This window comes from Myripristis murdjan, chromosome 20, assembly GCF_902150065.1.
Source record: "Myripristis murdjan chromosome 20, fMyrMur1.1, whole genome shotgun sequence".
NCBI lineage: Eukaryota > Metazoa > Chordata > Actinopteri > Holocentriformes > Holocentridae > Myripristis > Myripristis murdjan.
In genome coordinates this window covers 13667539-13687995 of record NC_043999.1, presented here as the reverse complement: position 1 = coordinate 13687995, position 20457 = coordinate 13667539, and the positions used below count along the sequence as shown (strand labels likewise).

At 42.9% G+C, this 20457-nt stretch overlaps 1 protein-coding gene across 1 annotated transcript; it reads right to left on the bottom strand.

Moving 5' to 3' along the window:
• Positions 1-1373: 1373 nt before the first annotated feature.
• On the bottom strand, positions 1374-19236 carry drd3 (dopamine receptor D3). The gene is made up of 7 exons (XM_030079335.1): positions 18928-19236; positions 14317-14429; positions 11263-11399; positions 9281-9474; positions 5016-5081; positions 3477-3849; positions 1374-2502 (listed from the first exon to the last, which is right to left on the bottom strand). The coding sequence occupies exons 1-7, from the start codon at positions 19216-19218 to the stop codon at positions 2306-2308; spliced, it is 1371 nt and encodes a 456-aa protein (XP_029935195.1). The 5' UTR covers positions 19219-19236; the 3' UTR covers positions 1374-2305.
• Positions 19237-20457: the final 1221 nt, after the last annotated feature.

Here is a 20457-nt window from a genome sequence, read left to right as displayed (position 1 = left end):
CACTCCAAATGCAGCCCCTCGGCCGAGGTTATTTTCATCCCCGTGATTTCAAAATGCATTCCTTAATATCCTGAACCAGTCACAGAATCGAACCAGGACACATCCTAAACAAATCAATAAAGACAATCACCATAAGCTGACCTCAACCTCGAGCTCAGCCTTCATATGATTTGCTTGCATGGACGCAAATATTAGAAAGAGCCCCCCCACACGGAAACAGCAAACAAACAACCTGTCTGTCTGTCGCTGGCAATCTCTCTATAACTAGAATAAATATTGGTGCAGAATTCGAGAGGATATGAACGTTTTCACCACATTTGGGGCAGAAAACAAATGTGGATCTTTTCTTGTCTCTATTGTACAAATGAGCAAATTTCAAGGTGAATCTACCTGAACTTCTTGCATGCAGCTGACTGTGCTTTCAAGAAATTCATCAGTTGAAGATTGTAGTTACTCACAATATATATATATATTTTTTAAAGCTTATTTCTTTGCATTTCTGCTTTGTTTGATAGTGACAGTAGAGCATGGAGCTAAGGGCTTGGGCTGGAATCAAACCCAAGCTTTTGCAGGAAGGACTTGATGCGTCATCTAGAGATCATCATCTAGAGGTCTTGGGTTACACACCTTTACATTTAGATTACATCACCTGATGCATACATGAATAAATGCAAGCACACACATCGTCATCATCAGTCGCCTCAGTGGAAGGAGTCGGAGTCTGTGTGATGGCATCAAGTGTCAGGGGAGCAGGTGTTTGGCTTTCAGAGGAATGAGAGAGCCGGAGATGGAAGCTGAGAGAGGCCCCCTCTCACCACCCCCTCTCCTTCCATCCATCTATCTTTTTCCTCCTCCTTGCTCACTTTGTTTCCTCATTCAGCTCTGCTCCTCCCATCTCCTTGTTCTCCTAGTTCATTTTTCCCCTTTTGGCTCTTCTTCCTACTCAGCTCTATCACTTCTTATCTCCTTTTGTGTTTTGCTCCCTGGATTCATTCATCTACTCATCCCCCTTCTGTCTCTCTGTTCTTTTCATAATTCATTTCTCTCTTTTTCTAAATCTCCATGTTTCTTGTTCATTGCACTGGGTTCCTGCTGTGTGCTGCTGCCCCGAAGGCCAACTAGCTCTCAAATTCATGAATACCCCATTCTCTTATCACATGCATACAGGCACATATACACACACATAGTATCATGTACTGTGTATATGTTCATATATGTGAAAGTGTGTGTGCATGTGTGTGTGTGTGTGTGTGTGTGTGTGTGTGTGTGCGTGCGTGCACATAAACGATAGAAAGTCTGTTAACGTTCCATTTAACTTTATTTACAACACATAGTAGCATATGTTCCATCCATGGCAGATGTACCCACTTTACACTTTACAATCCTGCTTGATTTCTCAAGATCACAGAGCTCTCCTCCAGTCAGACCTTCAAGGAGGCAAAGAGCATCGCAGCTTCACAACAGCCAGCAGGCAGCTTGAATTCACAGAGAGGTCTGGCCATAAAAAAAAAAAAAAAAAAAAAAAACATTTAAAATGCTTCCACTGTGCATCACATCAAAATCTTACAAATGAATTCAAAAGACTCCACATTGAGCACAATGCCTCCACATCGATATACATGGTGATCTTCATTATGACTTGAGTCGTTTGCAGGACCCCTGATGACACTTCTCCAGCACAATTCAAGTGAACAGCCTGGGACTGTGGTTTGTGCATGCGGTGGTGAATACCTGATGATGATGATGCAGGTGACTGAGTAACGCAGTGATTCCACATAGTGCAGCTGCAGCCACAGAAGTGGATCATTCACACTGATTTGAGATCAATTTATCTACCTGCCATAGTTGAGTGCTTCCAAACTTGCAGAACCACGGCGGTGCATTAATAAGATAGCAATGAGCTGAAGAGCTGTGCGACTGAGCAGAACACACCGTGTACGTTACATATCCACAAATAAGTCTGTTCTATTGCTTAGACTGCATGTACATTGTGTGAAACTTTATGTCAGTATAAACAATTTGAGGAATAATACTATTCAAAAGGTGAGCCAGCCCTCTTTAAAAGCAAAGCTTTGAGTGTGTAAAGTCTTTGTCGGAACAAATCTGAGATAAGTAACAATCTTTTTGTTCGCATTTATTGCACACCACTGTGTGAGTCCATGTTCATGCTTTCCATTGTCTTTGCTGAAACAGACATGTGTGTCTTTTGCTGTGACCGGTGAGCATCTGTGGCCACTGTTTGCCAAACGCATCACATCTGACCATGGCCTCATTTCTATTTTATTTTCCTGGCGCTCCCTCTCCCTCAGCAGCTGAGGATCTTGATGAAGGCCCGTCTGAACTCAATGTTGAAGGTGGTGTAGATAATGGGGTTCAGGGCACTGTTGACATATCCCAGCCAGGTAAAAGCACTGTAAAGCGCAGGAGGCACGTAGCATGTCCTGCAGTGGGTGTTCAGAATGTGAGTCACAAAGAAGGGCAGCCAGCAGATGAGAAATACCCCTGGAGCACCCAGAGAGAGGAGAGAGAGAAAGAGAGGGAAGATAGGGAGTTGAGAGTGTAAGTGGGACAAAATGCAGGTATAACACAAAGTCAAATGAAAAGGTAAATAGATGGAAATGTGGGAATTGGGGCAATGTGTGTGTAGAACAGATGGAGTGGGTGAGGAATACAATTTGATGGTGTGAGGAAAGCAGCAAGAGAGGATAGAAAGAAATGGAGAAAGGGGGGGAGTAGAGAGAGCATGTTAGTGATTCATAATTAAAACATCCAGTGCTTTTGGTTCCTAATTAACCTGCACTCTGTGTGGAATTCATGTCTAAGTCTTAAGGTCACTTAATACACCCAGCGGCAGCCAACCAGCCTGACTATACCAGCAGGGTCTAATGGGTCTGATGTTTATTGTGAATACAGCTATCCCGGGGAATAGCTGGAACACGCACTAAATCCATGGACTGGAACTGGGTCACAACACCGTGAAACACCATCGGTCAGCTGGGCAGTGAGCCGGACCAGGATCATCTGCTGGGTATCTGCCATAGTTTTCTCTCCAACAGAGCAGACACCTCCGATTTCAATATTGTTAGTGAGATCTGCGCTCTGCCTGGCTGATAATTGGAGCATGTGGAAGCTGTGTCAGGTGCTGCAGCATGTGTCTGGACACACACTGCGATCCCAAAGCTAGCCAGACGTCTTGACATTTCAGCTCGATTCACTGTGGCTCCGCAGAAACACGCGGTGAATGAACATGGGATAAACAAATGTGTTGGTAATATCACAGACAGACTGGTGTGCACTACAGGAGACCGGCTGCTGCAGTAATGCGATATTAATCTATTTCTGTAAGAAGTACACAGCGTATTAGAAATTGTTTTGGCAGTTGTATTGGATTATATCAAATATTTCCGCCACACTGCAATACATTATTTATATTCTCATGTCCTCACCTTGTCCCAATGAAGACGGCCTTTACTCACCAAGCACAATGGCCAACATCTGAGTGGCCTTCTTCTCCCGTGCGTGCATGCTCCTGAACCGCGCTTGGTTGGAGCGCGAGCGAGGGAGGGGCTTCAGGGCCGTGTGTGTGCGTCCATTGGACAGCTCCTTCACTTCACAGCTCCTCCTAACGGGAGGCTGCTGGTCTTGCTTGTTGTCCTCTGCCTCCTCTTCCTCGGCTTGCTCGTGGTCCAGCTCGGTGCGGCCACAGGAGGCGTGGCTAATGCTGCAATAGTTCTGTGTGTCCACTGGGGGCAGCAGAGAGTTCTCTACAGGGCCTGTTTTGGGGCGTTTGCGCCATAAGCACCCTGACAACAGGAGGGGCTTGGGAGGCCCAGGGGTCTCGACGCTCTCCTGCTGGGACAGATGACAAACAGTAACACTGCTGGAAACAGACACAATAAAAGCGCTACCTTGAATTTAGCCAAAGCATGACAGCAATTTTCAAGCTTCTTGTAAGTCTCTTGAATATGATTCTCAACCTTGGAGTTGGCAGGGGTTTGTGAAGTTGTCGATGTGAGATTCAGGGTGCACAGGATAACAAAAACCATGTTTCTGATATACAAAGTTATTATCATTATCTGTTTTCTTTTTAGCTTTTTCTGTAATTTGTGCTTTTGTCTTGTGAAATACTGAAAAGGCTTCACCCTCTGGGCCTCTAAAAATCAGTCAAATGAAACAATCTGAAAAGGCAATGTCATTGTTTGGCTGAACTGTTCATTGCCCTACGCCTGCCAGAGGGTTGCCAGTTGGCATCGTTTTATATTAGGGGTCACAAGCCAGCAAAGGTCGAGGACCACTGCTCTGACTGATTATTATAACACATCTGAGACATCCACCAGAAACATGTGCACCATGGGGCCTGACAGCCAAATCTGGACAGCTTCTCTCTCAGGGGAGAATTGGAGCCTGGCAGTAAGTAGTCTGTGGAGATTATGCAGGTGCTGGAATGACAAATACAATATGACACCCACAGATTTTGCTCTGCTTACCAACAACCACCTGACTAAAGGATCAAGCCGTGGTTCAGAATCATGATTTTTGGCTCTTTCTCAGACCTCGGGGCTGGCGCGGCACAGTGGAACAGAACACAGCATGCATGAACATACAAAACACACGGAAAGCCCCACGTGAAAAGATCAAAACACAACTGCCTCGCACGCCACCATGTCAGAACATGCCAACACAATCAGCATGAGAGTTAGTCAGGCATGAGGTGGTGCAGCAGACCTGCAGCATAAGAAAATCATAAATCTCATTGAAATTTAGTAGAAAATAAGACCTTTAAGAGCACTGAAGTGATTCAGAGCCTCTGGGTGAAGAAACCTTATGTTGATAATACATGTAACTGATCCTGTTGTCTTTCTAATGTCATTGTTTGCCATATTTAAGGAAGGAAACATTTATTTTTGCCACAAACAAAAAATAGGAAGGATATGCCCAGGAAGACATTTCAGATTTCACACAAAAACTTTTAGACAATAAGACCTTTTAGTATTTGCACTGACAGTAAGACCTACCACTTTAATCCTGATAGGTGACAGGTCTTGCTTCACCTTGGGAGTCTCTTCCTGCAGACAGGTCTCCTAGATAGACATGGAGTCAAAAGGAAATTTACAAGGCAATTTTTTTTTCTAAATGCTATAAACAGGTGCCTGCTCATCAGTCTATGGGTAAAAATCTTTATCATCTTCTTGCAAGTTAAATGTTTCATTTCTGTACAAATCAATTTCTCAGAACTCTTTTTCTCACAACTCATCCCCAAGACAGTCAAATTAAACAGGGAATTACTTCAGTTCATCATGTGGTTGGCTTTGTATTCACTAAAGCACACTACTGTGCCAAACTCTGTGTGACTCATTTTCATTTCACTGGAGAAAAAAGGCGGCCCCCTTTGAAACAAAGACAAAAATGAAAGCTTCTTTCCACATATCAAATGTTCCCTCATTTGCCTGAGTCAGTGTCTTGTGATGAGATTTCAAACTCCATTCCATTATAATTCTCAGAGCCTGAACACCTCAGGGCTTGGATCACACAGCTAGTGTCTATATTCATGGATAGGGTCCAAAACGGCAGCTCAATCCACAGCATTATCCATAACGTGATGTTAAAGCAGTGTTAACTGTGAAACTGTTGGCAAAGACAGAATAAATTTAAAAAAAAAAAAAAAAAAATGAAATAAAATGAAATAATTTGCTGCAAGATACTGGATATTCCAAGTCTGATTAAGTTACTGATCTGAATTATCTAATTCTGTTTTTTTTTTTTTTTTTTTTTTTTTTTTTTGCACCATGTTATAAATAGAGTGGCTTCAGAGGCACAGAACATGACCCAGTGTGTCCTTGCCTGTGGATATTAAGAGAAAGCCACCATTTGTGTGATAGATGTAACTGGGACAAATCTCACAGTGATGGATATGATCAAAAGAACTGACAGCCACAGTTGAAAAACCATTTGAGTATTGTTCTGAAATGAGATATCCAGCATTTCAATGTCAGTTTCCACAAAAAAAAAAAGAAAAGAAAAGATTGATAGCAGAAAATTACCAAATCCAAAGCCTACAGAGGATGATTTCACCGAGCAGCGCAACTTCAGCCAGAGAGAAGGTACTGATCAGGAAAATCACATGGTGGTTTCTGTGTGAGATGAAAACCTGCAGACTCTCAGCTCTCTACGGCACATGGTTGCCTCTCTCCTGCCTCATGACATGCAGGGGGTCAAAGCCACATGTATTTTAAATTCTAGTGGAGATCCCAAGGTCACCAAGATGCCAAATATGTCTCACTGCATTCCAGGGAAATGTGTATAAAATGATACACAAAACATAGGGATGTCTTCTATTTGATGTAATGCTGCAGCCAGAAGACAATGGAGTTTCAGCTTTGAATATTTTACTCAGTATATGTGTGATGCAGCTTCAATGAAACGTTTCAGCCGGAAGATACAGAATATGTATGTGGAACCGCTGTAATTTAAGGCTACTTTGGGGGAAATTTGAAAGAGAATAAGATTTCATGGGCCTTAAAGTCAAAGCTTTTATCACATATCTCACAGAGATTTACATACCGTATCATACACACACGCGCATTTGTTCAACTGTCCAATTCACCCGAGCGGCTTGCCTTGACAAACTGGAGCACCCAGGGGAGACCCACGCGAACATGAGGAGATCATGCAAACTGCACACAGAAAGGTCCAGTGCTGGGATTCAAACCGAGAAAGCCATGACAGCTGCTAATGAGGGCTCTGCTGCATACATTTCAGCTCCGACTTGTACTTTTGCATTCGATTTACAGAGCAGGATCCCGCAAAATGTCATTGCTTTTCACTTTAGCTACACTATTAGAGGGCAGCAGTATTTCTGAATTTCTCCTGATGTGTCCTGTCAACCCATCCAACTTAGAATCCTGCTTATAAACACACACACACACACACACACACACACACATTTAGGAAGAAAACATTTGTTACCATGGCGATTTTACATATATATGCCTGTGGTAGTTCTGTCTGTGTCAATTACTGTGAATAAAACGTCACACTGTGCTTTAATGGGGTATTTCAATGAGATGTGGCGCCAAGGCAGACTTAAATGAGTTCTGCTGTATCTGTACGTGACGTGTGCGTCTGTGTGACAATGTGCAGCCGCAAAGGTCCAAATCAGAGGTGAAATGCAATTTGCAACTCAGTGGGGGTTGCATGCATGCTCATTCAGCAACCGGAGGTGTACCCCCCAAGCAGCAGCTGCAAAAAAAAAAAAACAACAACAAAAAACCCTTGTCTGTGTGGTAAGGCTTCATGTTTACTGCATGATCATGAAGTGAATTTTGCTGTTGCTACTGGTAGTAATGCTCCATGCAGCACTCGTCTGTCTGGGCTTTCCCTGCTCCAAGTTTCCAGGAATCCCAACCCTGTGCCATGAAAATTGCACTCTCATACAACTAAACTGCATTCTCAATTATGTTTCAAGGGACATATCATAAATATGTTTGCAATCAGTCAGTACAAAGTCCATGTTGAGGGAAGGTGTTGTCCAATCCTCTAAAGGTCAGCTGCTACAATGGGACAACCTCCCTCCTGATCTACCCGTCTTTAACTTCAAGTCTCTTTCCAAAAGTTGTTACGAGGACTTTCCCAGATCTTAACCCTGAAAGACAAGGAAATGGGGCAAGCGGGGTGGAATCTGGGAAAAGGCAACAAGGAGGGGTAAACAAACTGCACACCTCACTCCCTTCAGTCATTCCTGCCAGCATTCAGTCTCTCCGGAACAAAACGGATGAACTTCAGGCTAATCTGTATTATAGCTCCGTATTCAGGAATCCATGCATTTCATCCTTCACAGAAACATGGTTCGCTGAGTGGGATTTGGATTTACACCGAGGGTGGGAAAACAGGGGAAAATTCCCACATGTGTGTATATTAAGACATTTTTGTCATCTGCACAGCACGCCAAAAAAACCTCAGCAAAAACCAAAGCCATTAAATTCTTCGGCTGTGAAATTAAAGACGTTAAACCCATTATTAAAATATAAATTCTGGCCGTAAATTCAATACATTCTGGCCCGGGATTCCAGTAACATTAATGAAGACATCAAGGCGCTGCATGTCTAGTGCAACCACTTCAGTGATCAAATCAAACCGATTTTGTTGCTCCAAGCCTTGCCGGGAATTTCCGCAGCTGTTTATTCTGGTGGTCTACATCCACCCGAGGACCAGCGCTGTCCATTGATGATGTGGTACAGAAAAAATCAAACTATATCTCCTGATGCTCCAATTCTTGTCCTTAGGGATTTTAAAACATGCATTAATGCAAAACCTTAAGGAACTTTCAACCGTGTGTATGCCGCTCTACTGTCTCCTTTAAGGGGGCTTATGGATTTGCCTCTCTTGCCTGCACTGGGCTCATCTGATCACAAATGTGCATGTTATCCTTATGTACCACCCTGCATTAGAGAGAGGCTGGGTTCTCATCAGACTGTCAAAGAGCGGTCTGAGGGTTTGTTAACTCTGCAGGGCTGCTTGGACTCCACAGACAGTCTCGCATTGGAGGTATTGACGAACTTGTTGATGTTGTTGTTCTTGGCTGATATATTGACGCGGTTCAGATATAGTCACACCCAACAACACCGTGTGAGTGTTTCCCAATAGCAAACCCTGGACCACCTGACACCTGAAGTTGTTGCTGGGGGACAGAAAAGGTTACAGAGGGAGGTTTGCCCGAAATATCGGAAGAGCTACAAGGACAAAATCGAGCTAAGACTTGCTGCTTTTTAACAGCTTTGGCTCTGGGTGGGATAGTCAAGTTTTATTAGTTATCTGAAGGTTAATAACGATAAAATGAAAATGCTGGATGAGAGTCAGCTCAGCTCAGCAGCAAAAAACAAACATATATAATTATATACAATGGCTCTTATTTGAAATTTCTTGTCGGGTTGAATTCACTGTAACTGCCATGTCCTTGCTTATGTCTTTGTTTAATGTTTTTTTTTCCCCTTTGCCTTTTGTTGTCTTGTTGTTTTCACCCTAATTGCTTTTACTGTCTGCAACACCAATGCAACACCAATTGCCTGCTGAGGATGAATAAAATCGATCTGGAATCTGAATCTTGTCAGGGTCCAACTTCAACAACAGCAACAAAAGCAGACTTGTTTTCAACCTGGCCCACATGCATTTTTGAGCTTATTATTGAGTTTATAAGGCCAGTAATGGAGGGATTTTCTCCATCCATGGAGGAGCAGGTACTTCAACTGGTCACACAATGAAAACAATATGACGCTGATCTCACCACAGACGGTGGGGTCGAGCCCGGCTGCACCTTCCCGCTGGCCTGGCTGAAGGTGATCCTCTTCCTCCTCATCCTGAGGAAGACGTAGATGCGGACGTAGACCAGCAGAGTGACGATAAAAGGGAGGTAAAAGGACACAACCGAGGAGTAGATCACAAAGTCAGGGTTGGAGATGGAGCACACCATGGGGTCATCTGAGTTAGATGGAGAACACAGTTACATGCAAACTGGGTCCGAATCCCACCCAGACAATGCCAGTGCAACAGAACATGGGTTAATTTAAAGGAGGACATTTGACCCTGGCTCATGGTCTTCATTATTACAATGACCTCAAACACAGACCTCAGAGGCTAATCCATCTTCTCACACAGATAGACAGACAGACAGTAGGGGTGTAATGATTCACTGAATGTATTGATAAGCAATTCTTCTGATTCAACTGAACTGATCTCCCAAAAGAAACTGACTTTGCCCATTAAATTCACAATTCTTCAAAAAAAAAAAAAAAAAAAAGAAAGAAAAAAGAAAAAAAAAGAGCAAACAGAATACTATAAATTGCAACTGTTTTTCATGGAGCAACTATTAAAGTAATTCTGTTTGTTTGTTTTTTTTTTCAAATTTCAGAGCAAGTCTAAGATTATTGCACGTTTACTGATGGATAGAAAAGTTTGGCCTAAAGGAATGAATGAAATCACTGACTCAGACTATGGTTTACAAAATGAAAATTGAACCGAATCGTTCCAAAAAGAAAAATCATTCTTGAATCAACACACTAACTGGTGAAATGTCAATCAAACTGAATCATTGCTAAACCAAAGCCTCACACTCCTAATAGACAAACAGACAGATAGATAGATAGATTGACAGATCGATAGATAGATACACACACACATACTATGATATAGCCAGTGAGTCTGAAGCACTGATTATTTTTTTACTGCCACAGATTATTCATTGAGGAATAATAACCGGCCATAACATTAGTAGATATGAACCAATTCAATCAGACTTCAGTTGTAGAAGGCATATTACATGCTGGTGCCATGTCCTGATAGAAGTGATTGACTCTACCTTACATGTTTACCCTGGATCAATAATGCATGGCTCAGTACACATGGAAACATGGACAGATTCCCTCCACCTCGAGCTGTTCTCCAAGCCTTTCCTCGGAGAGCGGGCTCAGCGGCTGACAACAAGCGACCATTTTGTATCGATTGTAACGGGACTAAACACAGTGCTGGTTCTATACCTCCACTGCTTGGATTTACGTTTATTGACTATGCCGCAGATGTGACCGGTGTCTTTCATTGTGTGCATACAATCTGCTGTGAACTCCTGCTTGCCAGCCATTAAAAAGGACATTTGGTGATGAACGCCGCATTTACTGTCTGGTTGTTTATATTTCTTATTCCAAACACAGATGCCACATGATCAACAGTCATACAGGGAGAAATCCATCCAAAATCTCCACCTACAGTAGCCTCATTGGACTACAAAGTAAAGGGGTGTGTGACTCCCATTTTTACTTAACTGGAAAAACTCTTGTTTGCAACCTGCATGCAGCAAGTTCACCCAATGAAATGCAGGAAATCACAAACTGGAATAGATGCAGGCTGAGGAAAAGTGGGTACGCCTTGAAAGTCTGTTATAACACTTCATCAGAGAACTCTAATGTCGAACATCACAGATTAATTACTCATTACAGCATGGAAGAGTGAGCTTTTTTTCCCCCATATTGCTTTTCATATTCCACCACTTACCCTGAGTGGTAATTACCCTGAGCTTTGGTCAAGTCCTGACCTCTTTTTGTTCTCAAGTATAAACTTTGCAATTGTGCCACTCACGTCTCCGTGTTATTTGACCAGGAATGACAAGGTATCCTGCATCCACTTTTGCAAATTAAACTCCTGATTAATTTATATGAAGTCCTTGCAGGGATGCAAAATTGCCCGGTGAAGTCCAAAACGTGTTGGCGGTCGCACCTGTGGTGTTGAAGCCGAACAGCAGGGGGCAGGAGACGGCGAAGGCCAGGATCCACACAGTGGCAATCATGACTGAAACTCTCTTCCTGGAGCTGTGGGTGGTGTTGTACAAGACAGGCATCACCACCGCTGTGTACCTGCACGCACGCACACACACACACACACACACACACACACACACACACACACACACACACACACACACACACACACACACACACACGTATATAAATTAGGGACTGCCCAGCTTTGAAATGTTGTGTTTGTGGAAAGGGGCCAGGCAAAGACATTTGAATTTAGAAAAAAAGTGCTGATATAGGAAAAGAGAATAATAGAGGCACAGCGAGAGAGAGAGAAAGAGAGAGAGAAAGAGAGGCTTTTTTTGAAAAGAGCAGGGCTTTGGGGACGCTAAACTGTGAATAACGTAAAGACCCACAATGGTGCAGCAAAGCCAGCATTTCTATTTCAAAACAATTTGTGCATTCAGCAGCAAAACCAGTGGAGCTTTGATTTAAGAGTTAATCAGCACAGCATACACCAAGTATGTGTAATGAGCCCTGGCAAACTAGGTTCAGCAGTGGCACAAAAGAAGCAGCAATTAAGCTGGACCCCGACCCAACATGGATGTGACATTATGTTGTTTAGAGCCAGATAACTGCCATAATTGTTTATCCTCACCAGACTAATTACTCCCCTCCTTCTCTGGGCAACACAAAGGGCAAACCTGAAGCCAAACACACAGAGACAATCACTAAAAATACTCCTCCCTGTGCTTTATTCTACCCTCACTCTGCTCTTTTATCCCTCCTGGTGCTGCTCGCTGCGTTCCTGCTTAGCCGTGTAAAGAAAGACAGACAAAAGTATAGTGGGAAAAATAATGTGTGTGGTTTATAGATGAAGTGCCGGGCGGGAGTTACTTTGCTCGAGATACTTTTAGTTGAGGCAAAACAAACCTCTTCAACCCCGGGATCACCTCTTAAGACGTGACCTTCACAGTCAATTCTGTGCCGTTTCCGAGACATTTAATCTTAAAAGGTCAATGCAACAAGTCCTTTTCCGAGATCTCTCTGTTGCTATTGATTAGCCAGGTGGAATTCTGCTTATTCCCTTGACATGTGAACAGATCGGCCATTTGGGGATGCAAATGAGGGTCAAGGCAACAATATGCTCTGCAATCACAGCAATAATTCAGAGTTCAAGAATAAACGCGGCGCTGTGACACGCTGAATTATGGATGGCCGATGGGACAAACATCATCCTGTAAAACTCTTGTCAACACAACCATTAGTGTCATTACCTCCTAAAGGCGCACCATGAAGTAACAACCGACAAAAATGGTGTAATATGTAGGTAATTTATCCATGAGGCAGACACAAACTTCAAATGCTGTGCGTTTTCCATTTTTTATTATTATTCATTTTAGATTGATTCAATTTTTGGAGCCAGTTGAAACTACAGGGTCCTGATCAGGGGGTCCAATGATGAAACAGCGATGACAGGCATGTAGACTCATGCTCATTCCGCATTTTTTTTCCCTCAGCCGGGTATATAGGGTCCTCGCTTCAGAGTGAATTTACGTACTGTACCTTTAAAACAGTATTAAAATACACTTTGACACACAGTCTTGCTCGTGTCATCACATCTTCCAGCGCATCAGTCAGTGATGGCCCTTACATTTGCATTTCTCTGTGTAGATTTGATTACACGGTATATAGCACCCATGCATATTTCAGATCGTGTTCAAATGCTATTTTATATTAATGAGTGAGTGATGGAGTTACTGGCAACAGCTTCAGGCATAAAGCATATGACGAAGCTCAGCAAATATAAATGAAGTTTATTATTATTAACTTTGGGCTCATGCTGCATTCCAAGTAAAGAAATTAAAATGCAAGGATCATTTTTTGTTGAAGTTGTTAAGAACATGATGACAGGGGTAAAAGTGTCGCTTCAAGATGTATTTTCATGTTGTGCTAGGAGGTAATAAACGTGATGACAACTGTTTTGCAAGACTGTTTTTGTCCCGTCGGCCTTCCACGCAAAATGCACCCGATACTGGGTCTCATTTGGCCCTTAAGAAACCACTGTGATGGTGTTGTTGTTGTTCTGGTAGTTGTCATCAATCACTGACAGCACTGAGGCCCTCACAGGTGAGTTATGTACTGTTCACTCAAATGCTGCAGCTGCAGGCATAAACATACATGCAAACGGGTAATTAAAGTTACACATTCTCAAACTTTGCAAAATATGTTCATGAAGACAGGCCCTTCGCTCAAGTATACATCATAAGTTCAAAATGCCACCAAGCCCGCCTCCTGTTTAAATTAAGTGAAAGGTTGCACTGCCTTTGTGACCACCTTGCACCTGCGACTGTTGGTGATTTACATTTTAAATTTTATTTTAAGAGAAAACTCTTCGACCCTTGAAAGAACTCAGTCCTTGCAATTGCATAAGCAAACAACCACCCGCTCCCCAAGCCTTGTATTCACTCTCGAAGGTTAAAAACTCCTGATGCCTGAGGGTTGTAAGTTCAAAGACACTAGTTAGTAATTAAATATTAACAATGACATGAAAAGAAAAAATAAGGAAATAAATAATGTAAATACAAGATGCACATCTACAGTAAACATTGTAACTAATTCACAAGAGACAGTTCTATATAGATAAGTAGATATAAATACACCCGTGTGGGAAAGTTAATCAGCAAAGCTCCAGCAATGTACACACGGAGTCTCTCTGCCTTTCTGATGGAGACACACGCTGATGCATACCCACCCACACACACACACACACACACACAAATACACACCTATCAAGAGGATGAGTGTAAGCAGTGAGTTTTGAAATATCTATGAGGTAACGTGGGGGGAAGGAAATGCTGTGATACATGAAAACCTACCATGGATAACAACCACACCGGAGATGTCATGGGATTTCAACCGTGGACTAAAATGCCATCATACGCTCTGAGTGAATTGCATATTCTCTTTCTCTCCCGCTCTCTCACTCTCTATCTCTCTCTCACACACACGCACACACACACTGTGCACTTACCTGTCGATGCTGATAGCACACAGGTTGAGGATACTGGCGGTGCACATCATCACATCCAGAGTGACAAAGATGTTACAGTAGAGGCGACTGAAAAGCCAGGCACCACCAACCACCTGCACAGGACAGACATGCGGATTAACAACAATCAAGTTTCTCTTCCTTTTATGGAGTGAGGTGTGTTTGTACACACACACACACACACACACACACACACACACACAGGAATCCATGCGCATGTGCCATCACAACATCACAGAACGAGGCAGGCACAAATCACATAGAAGAACAAGGCACATGAACTCCCTAATGTCCTGCCGTAATTAGCATTAGACATTAAACACAACCGGTCCTGCTAATGAGGCTGTTAATTAAACTAATTAATGCCTTAATCAGCAAATACGTCAATGTCAACATGCTTGTCTTAATAGCGCGAATGGTGTTGCAAAGAACCCTGTATCTTAAAGGAGTTAAAGTAGTTTGGAGAAAATTAGTTTGTCCTCCTTGATATGCAAATTTACGCAGGAAGTTGCTCCAAAATTTAATCAGATTATGTGCACTATAGGAGGGAGCAGACGTTTCTATCATGCACTGCTTTTGGCATGATGGCCTGTGTAGTGTGCACCGAGGTGGCGGAACATGAAAAGTACAAGCGAGAGAATGTGTCACACACACGGCCCAATTATCCTCAAGGGACTCCAGTTCGCAGAAAAAGAAATTACTCCCAGCCAGCCCCCCCCCCTCCTGTTCACACAGACACCTTCCCGCTCTAACAGACAGGCTTTCCCTAAGGCGCGGTAATGCCTGGTAATAACTGTCTGACAAAGATAAATGCCTTCCAAGCTCCATTGCCTGACTGCTGGATCGTTTAAATCCTGGACGGGGATATGCACCCAGACAGGAGGGCAGTCATGCATGCAAACAAATGCAAGTGGATGCACATATAGAAACCGAAAACTGGACTCAAAATGGGACTTTTTCAAGCAAACAACCAAAAAAGTTATTTTATTTCCGAGGATTATGGCGTCAGGTTATACATAATAGGCTACTTTATGTTATGTAATACCCAACGGATGACACATGAGTGACGCCTCTTGGTGTAGTCGAAACATAGCCTCAAATAAATCCCAGAGAGGAGACAAAGCAGGGAAGTCGAAGAAATCCTGGATTTCAAGCTTTAACCCCTTTCACTATAGACCAAACTTTAACATTTACCTTAAGATAAACTTAACACTACACTAAACCCTAAACTAAAAGTCCCAATCCAAGACTAATGTCACCCTTAAAGGACCATACGGTACGCATACCCCTAGGGGTATGTTGGAGTACTGCAGGGGACGCGATGTTTTTTTTGAAAATGTTAATTTAAAAAATACTGTCATGCATAATTTCTAAAATAATTAACCTTTGCTATAATAAGTTCATTAAAAGGTAAGTGTAAGTTTGATAGACCACATTTTATATTCATTACTCCCTGTGGGTTTCCCGAAGGTGTCAAATGTGTGTGTTTCTGGTTTAAACCTGCTACCGTGGTCATAAAGCGAAGATGTTTGTTCACTGTGATTGGGAATCCAGACCAAAATTCAAGAAACTGGTTTGGTGGTGGAAACGTAGCAGAAATACATCTGAAATCAAGGGGGAAGAAGTGACAATAAAAGCAGAAGAGCCAACAAGATATTGTCAGTATCAGGTTGTTGTTTCAGACACTGATGGTGCTGTATTGCACCTTTTTATTTTTCTTCTGATTTTTTTGTTTTGTTTTGTTTTGTTTTGTTTTTTGCACTGGTCGGGGGGGGGCTCAAAGGGGGCACATTATTGAAAAAAGTTTGAGAACCACTGCCATAGAGGGCAAGGCTAAATTACCCCAGTTTAATCAAAATGTGAAGAAACTGCTCCATGGATCTTGAAAGCTCTTATGCTGACTCATTCCAACATCTGTGATTGACAGATAAGACTGCTGGTGAGAAGTCAAAATAGGATCATACGGTCTTTGACCCATACACCCTCACCTTCACCCAAGTCTAATCCCAATTCTAATCTTTGCCCTAATCCCATGTGCTAACATTAAGAAGATGACTTAAGAGGTGAGGCCCAGAAAATTCTCACTTTGGAGAATTTCCCTCATCTTTCTATCATTGCAAGGACACTTGGTCTTCATGATTGTGGAAATACAAGAGCACACACACAGACACACACACACACACACGCACGCACACTCACACACACACACACACATGTACACGGTGTTCTTTTTAATTCAGTCACATACGCAGACACATGAGCGGGCAGAGACACACACACATACTGAATATTGTGTATAGCATGTGGGAGTATAATTGGCATAATGGTGACTCAGTGGGCTTCTATGCAGAACATGCAGCCCTCTAACAGTGCCAAAGGTTTCAACACATGGTATTTAGTTTAAACCTATTTCTACCTATATCTAACACACCTTACATTTACCTTTCAGTTCCCTGTAAGATCAAATTCCTAATTCCTGCAATGTTTGGCTGACTGAATTCCCATTTTTCCTGTTTGATTACTCTAACAATAATGACATAGAACAACCTGCCAAAGGTAAGACCTCTGCGGTATAAATCAGAGCTAGGACAGCTGATCCATAGGCAGGTTGAGGCCATTGTTGAAGATTAATTACTGCAAGTGCCAATACAACCACTGTCATGAATTTAAAGCAGCTATACATCCAGACAGAGTGGCTGGCTCAAATGCATTATTATTTGTAGCTGCTTGATGCAGGGAAAGTGAGGATGCTCATTCACTTTCCCAACAGAGATTTTCCAGGGGACGTAAAGCAGCATCACTTTGGTCACAAGCTAATCCTCCACCCTGCAGATTAATGCTGCCGAGCCAGCAGGGCTCACAGTGCCGGTCTTGGGACCACATGTTGAAAACCTTTTCCTCCAACTTAGACCTGATATATCTCGGCCTCAGTCTCAGCTGAGATATTACCTGAGATATGAGTGACCTTCATCTATCTGCAAAAATGAATGAGCATTTTATTTTTTAAGGCATACTATCTTTTAATGAGCCATTCCTCATAGACTTGTAAGTCACTTCTTTTAAACTTTAATGAGAAGTTTCGCCCAAAAAATGAAATATCAACCTTTTGAAAAATGTGCAAAATGAAACACATACTCTCACAGCATGACTGCAGGCATTAAAGTAAAACTCATTATTGACTATTGTTTCAAGTATCGACTGCATTAAATCACATTTCATGAGGTATAATCATCCGTACTTCGGAAATATTGAGCAGTGCATATCTGCAAACAAGTGGCTTCCCCTCAGATGTTCTCTGCACTAATAAGCTGTCTGGTTTGATCTTGGTCTTGACTTTGTGAGCCTCTGCTCTCTCACTGTGAACTTCAAATTCTACTGATGAACCAGCAGTTAAATCTTAAGTGAGAAACAGCATGCAGAAGTGCATTCTGCTGACTGTGAGGGAACTTTGGGCAACAGGATGCCTCCTGGATAGAGAGACCATCCTTCAACTGCAAGACCTGGGTTCAGGTCTGCAAGCATTGGCCTTACTGACGTGTCCTTGAGCAAGACACCGGATGCCTATAAGCCTCAAGGATGCTGCTCTGTGGCTCTCTGCAGCTACCCAGCACACACACTGACCTCCCTCTGGGAATGGGCTGTCAGTAAAGTATCTCATTAGTTACATGTACAGCTGTACTGGCTCAATATTCATACCTGTGCATTTACAGACAGTGCACATCTCCAGTGCATTTCCAGAGCTGTATTTCTTTGAAGTTTAAGAACTTTTGACACCCGAAGGTCAAGAGTGCAAATACAATGTTGAACTATTAAATATTAAGTGACATGAGGGGGGAGACTAAGTAAATAAATAATGTGTGGAAACAAACTCCTGGGGTTGAATCTCAGCCCTGGTGTTTTTTTTGTGTGGAGTTTGCATCACCTTGTGGTTGCATGTATTTCTCCCATGATCCAAAGACAAAATGATCGTATGTCTGGAGACAATTTATTCCCAAATGTCCAACAAATAGGTCATCTACAGAGCACAAATAAGAGTTAATTGTAAATAAGAATTTATTGGCTTCCTGTGGTAAATATAGATTAAATAAAAATTTAAAAAATGATATTCACAGATATGCGACTTGTTTGCATTGCTCATTTGACTTAACTTTGCAGATTGGCCAATTAATCAAAGCAGATTAAGTCATTACTTCTGTGTTTGTCATTACTTAAGTGTCTGCATTGGCAATTATTTATGGTCTACACAATTGTCACTATCTAATAAGCCACAAATGACCCTCATTCTTTATGTCTCTCACTTTTCCCACTCTTATCTCCCACGCCTTTTCTCCTCTGTCTGTCCTTTCTCGCCTGTTGTTCAGCATCGGCTCAGTCTCCACGCTCACCTTTCACCTGTTCATCCATCTATCTGGCTTTCAATCTCCCCCACATCCTCTGTGTCTGTAATCATGTTTCCTCCTCACTTTCCACCTCTCTGTCCCAATTTCCTCCCAGAATGCCCAGTCTAGTATCTACAACCATGTCTGTGTTTTCAAAGCCAATCCCAGATCAGTGCAGAAGATGTTTTAGGGATGGAGAGCTCTGACCCCTCACCTCCAGGTAGACAGCCCAGGGCATGACCAGTGAGGCAACAAGGAGGTCGGCCACAGCCAGGCTGACCACCAGGTAGTTGGTGGTGGTCTGCAGGGAGCGCTCCCTCAGCACAGCCAGACACACCAGCACGTTCCCAAAGACGATGGCCAGGATCAGCAGGGAGTACAGCATGGCGTAGTAGTTGCGCTCTGTTTCCTCCTGCCCTGACGCCTCCACGCTCTCATTCCTCTCGTCCCATCCAAGGCGGTCTGAGTCGTTCCAGAGCCGCTCTGTGCTGCTAAACGTCGCCATGGAGACGTCCCGGTGACATGGGAGAGGAGATATATGAGAGACCTGCTGTAGGAGAGACTAGGAGAGGGAGCAGAGGCCGATTATTATCTCATCATTATGTAAATGCATACAAGATCCACTCGATCACTCCTCTCCCATCCACTTTTGTACTTTTGTGAACACACACACACACACACACACACACACACACACACACACACACACACATTTCTCATCTCTGAGAAGTCAGGAGAGAGAAGAGCCCATTATCAATCAGTTAAGCCATTATGGAAGGTCAGAGGTTTGCCAGGAAGCTCCTGGCTGATGGCCACAGTACACTCACCACTTTATAGCACAGGAGTTTGAAATGCATTAAAGCTCCAGATAAAAAAAAGTGATTATGTTTGCTGTGCCTTGCTGTTGTTTGCTGTAAACTGGCTAAGCTTTTTTGAGAGGAAGCAAATATTGATGTTTCCCTGGCATAGCAGCATAATGCCTATAGACCCAACTGCCATCAGATGGACTCAGCATGAATTTGTGATATTAACATGAGATTTAACAGAGAATTGTATTTATGATAATTCCAGTTGGCTCTCCAAATGTGGACTGGAAGTGGCCTGTAACAGCTAAGAATTTAAAAACAAAGATGCTAGCTGTAATACAGGGTTGGCAACGTGCCTCTGAGTCGTGTCAGTGAGGTTAACTCATCAGGGAGAAGTAATAAGTCCATGCTGCCACCCTGCTTGGCACTGGTCCCAGGCTCTGCTCCTTGCACTCCATGCTTCCTCTCATTATTCCCAAATACAGCTCTATCTGGCTTGAGTCCAGGTATCAGTGCTGTGGTAATGCTCACACCTGTGTCTACACAGAGGCTTCATAAACAAACTGATCCACCTCATCCAGTCCTCTCTTCTTCTGTGACAGAAACAGGGAGAAAGACACAGAGAGGCTAGGATTGATTTTAGACTTGGCTCAAAATTCTGGAGCCTTTTAAAGATTTCTCAGTGTACATCATTCACTCAGCCCCACAATAACTCCAGTATCATATGGTTGTTACAAGTAAACCAGAGGAGGAAAAAGAAAGCAGAAACTATCCACTGATGTCAGCCACCTTGAGATGTCCTAATGGGATCACAGTACAATTCTATTAATACAGGATGTGGGACAACTTTGTGTGAGAGGTCACATCATATGCAAATATGCAGACCTCTGAGCTTGAGCAGCCACACATGGCACACAAGCAGGCTTATACATGACACA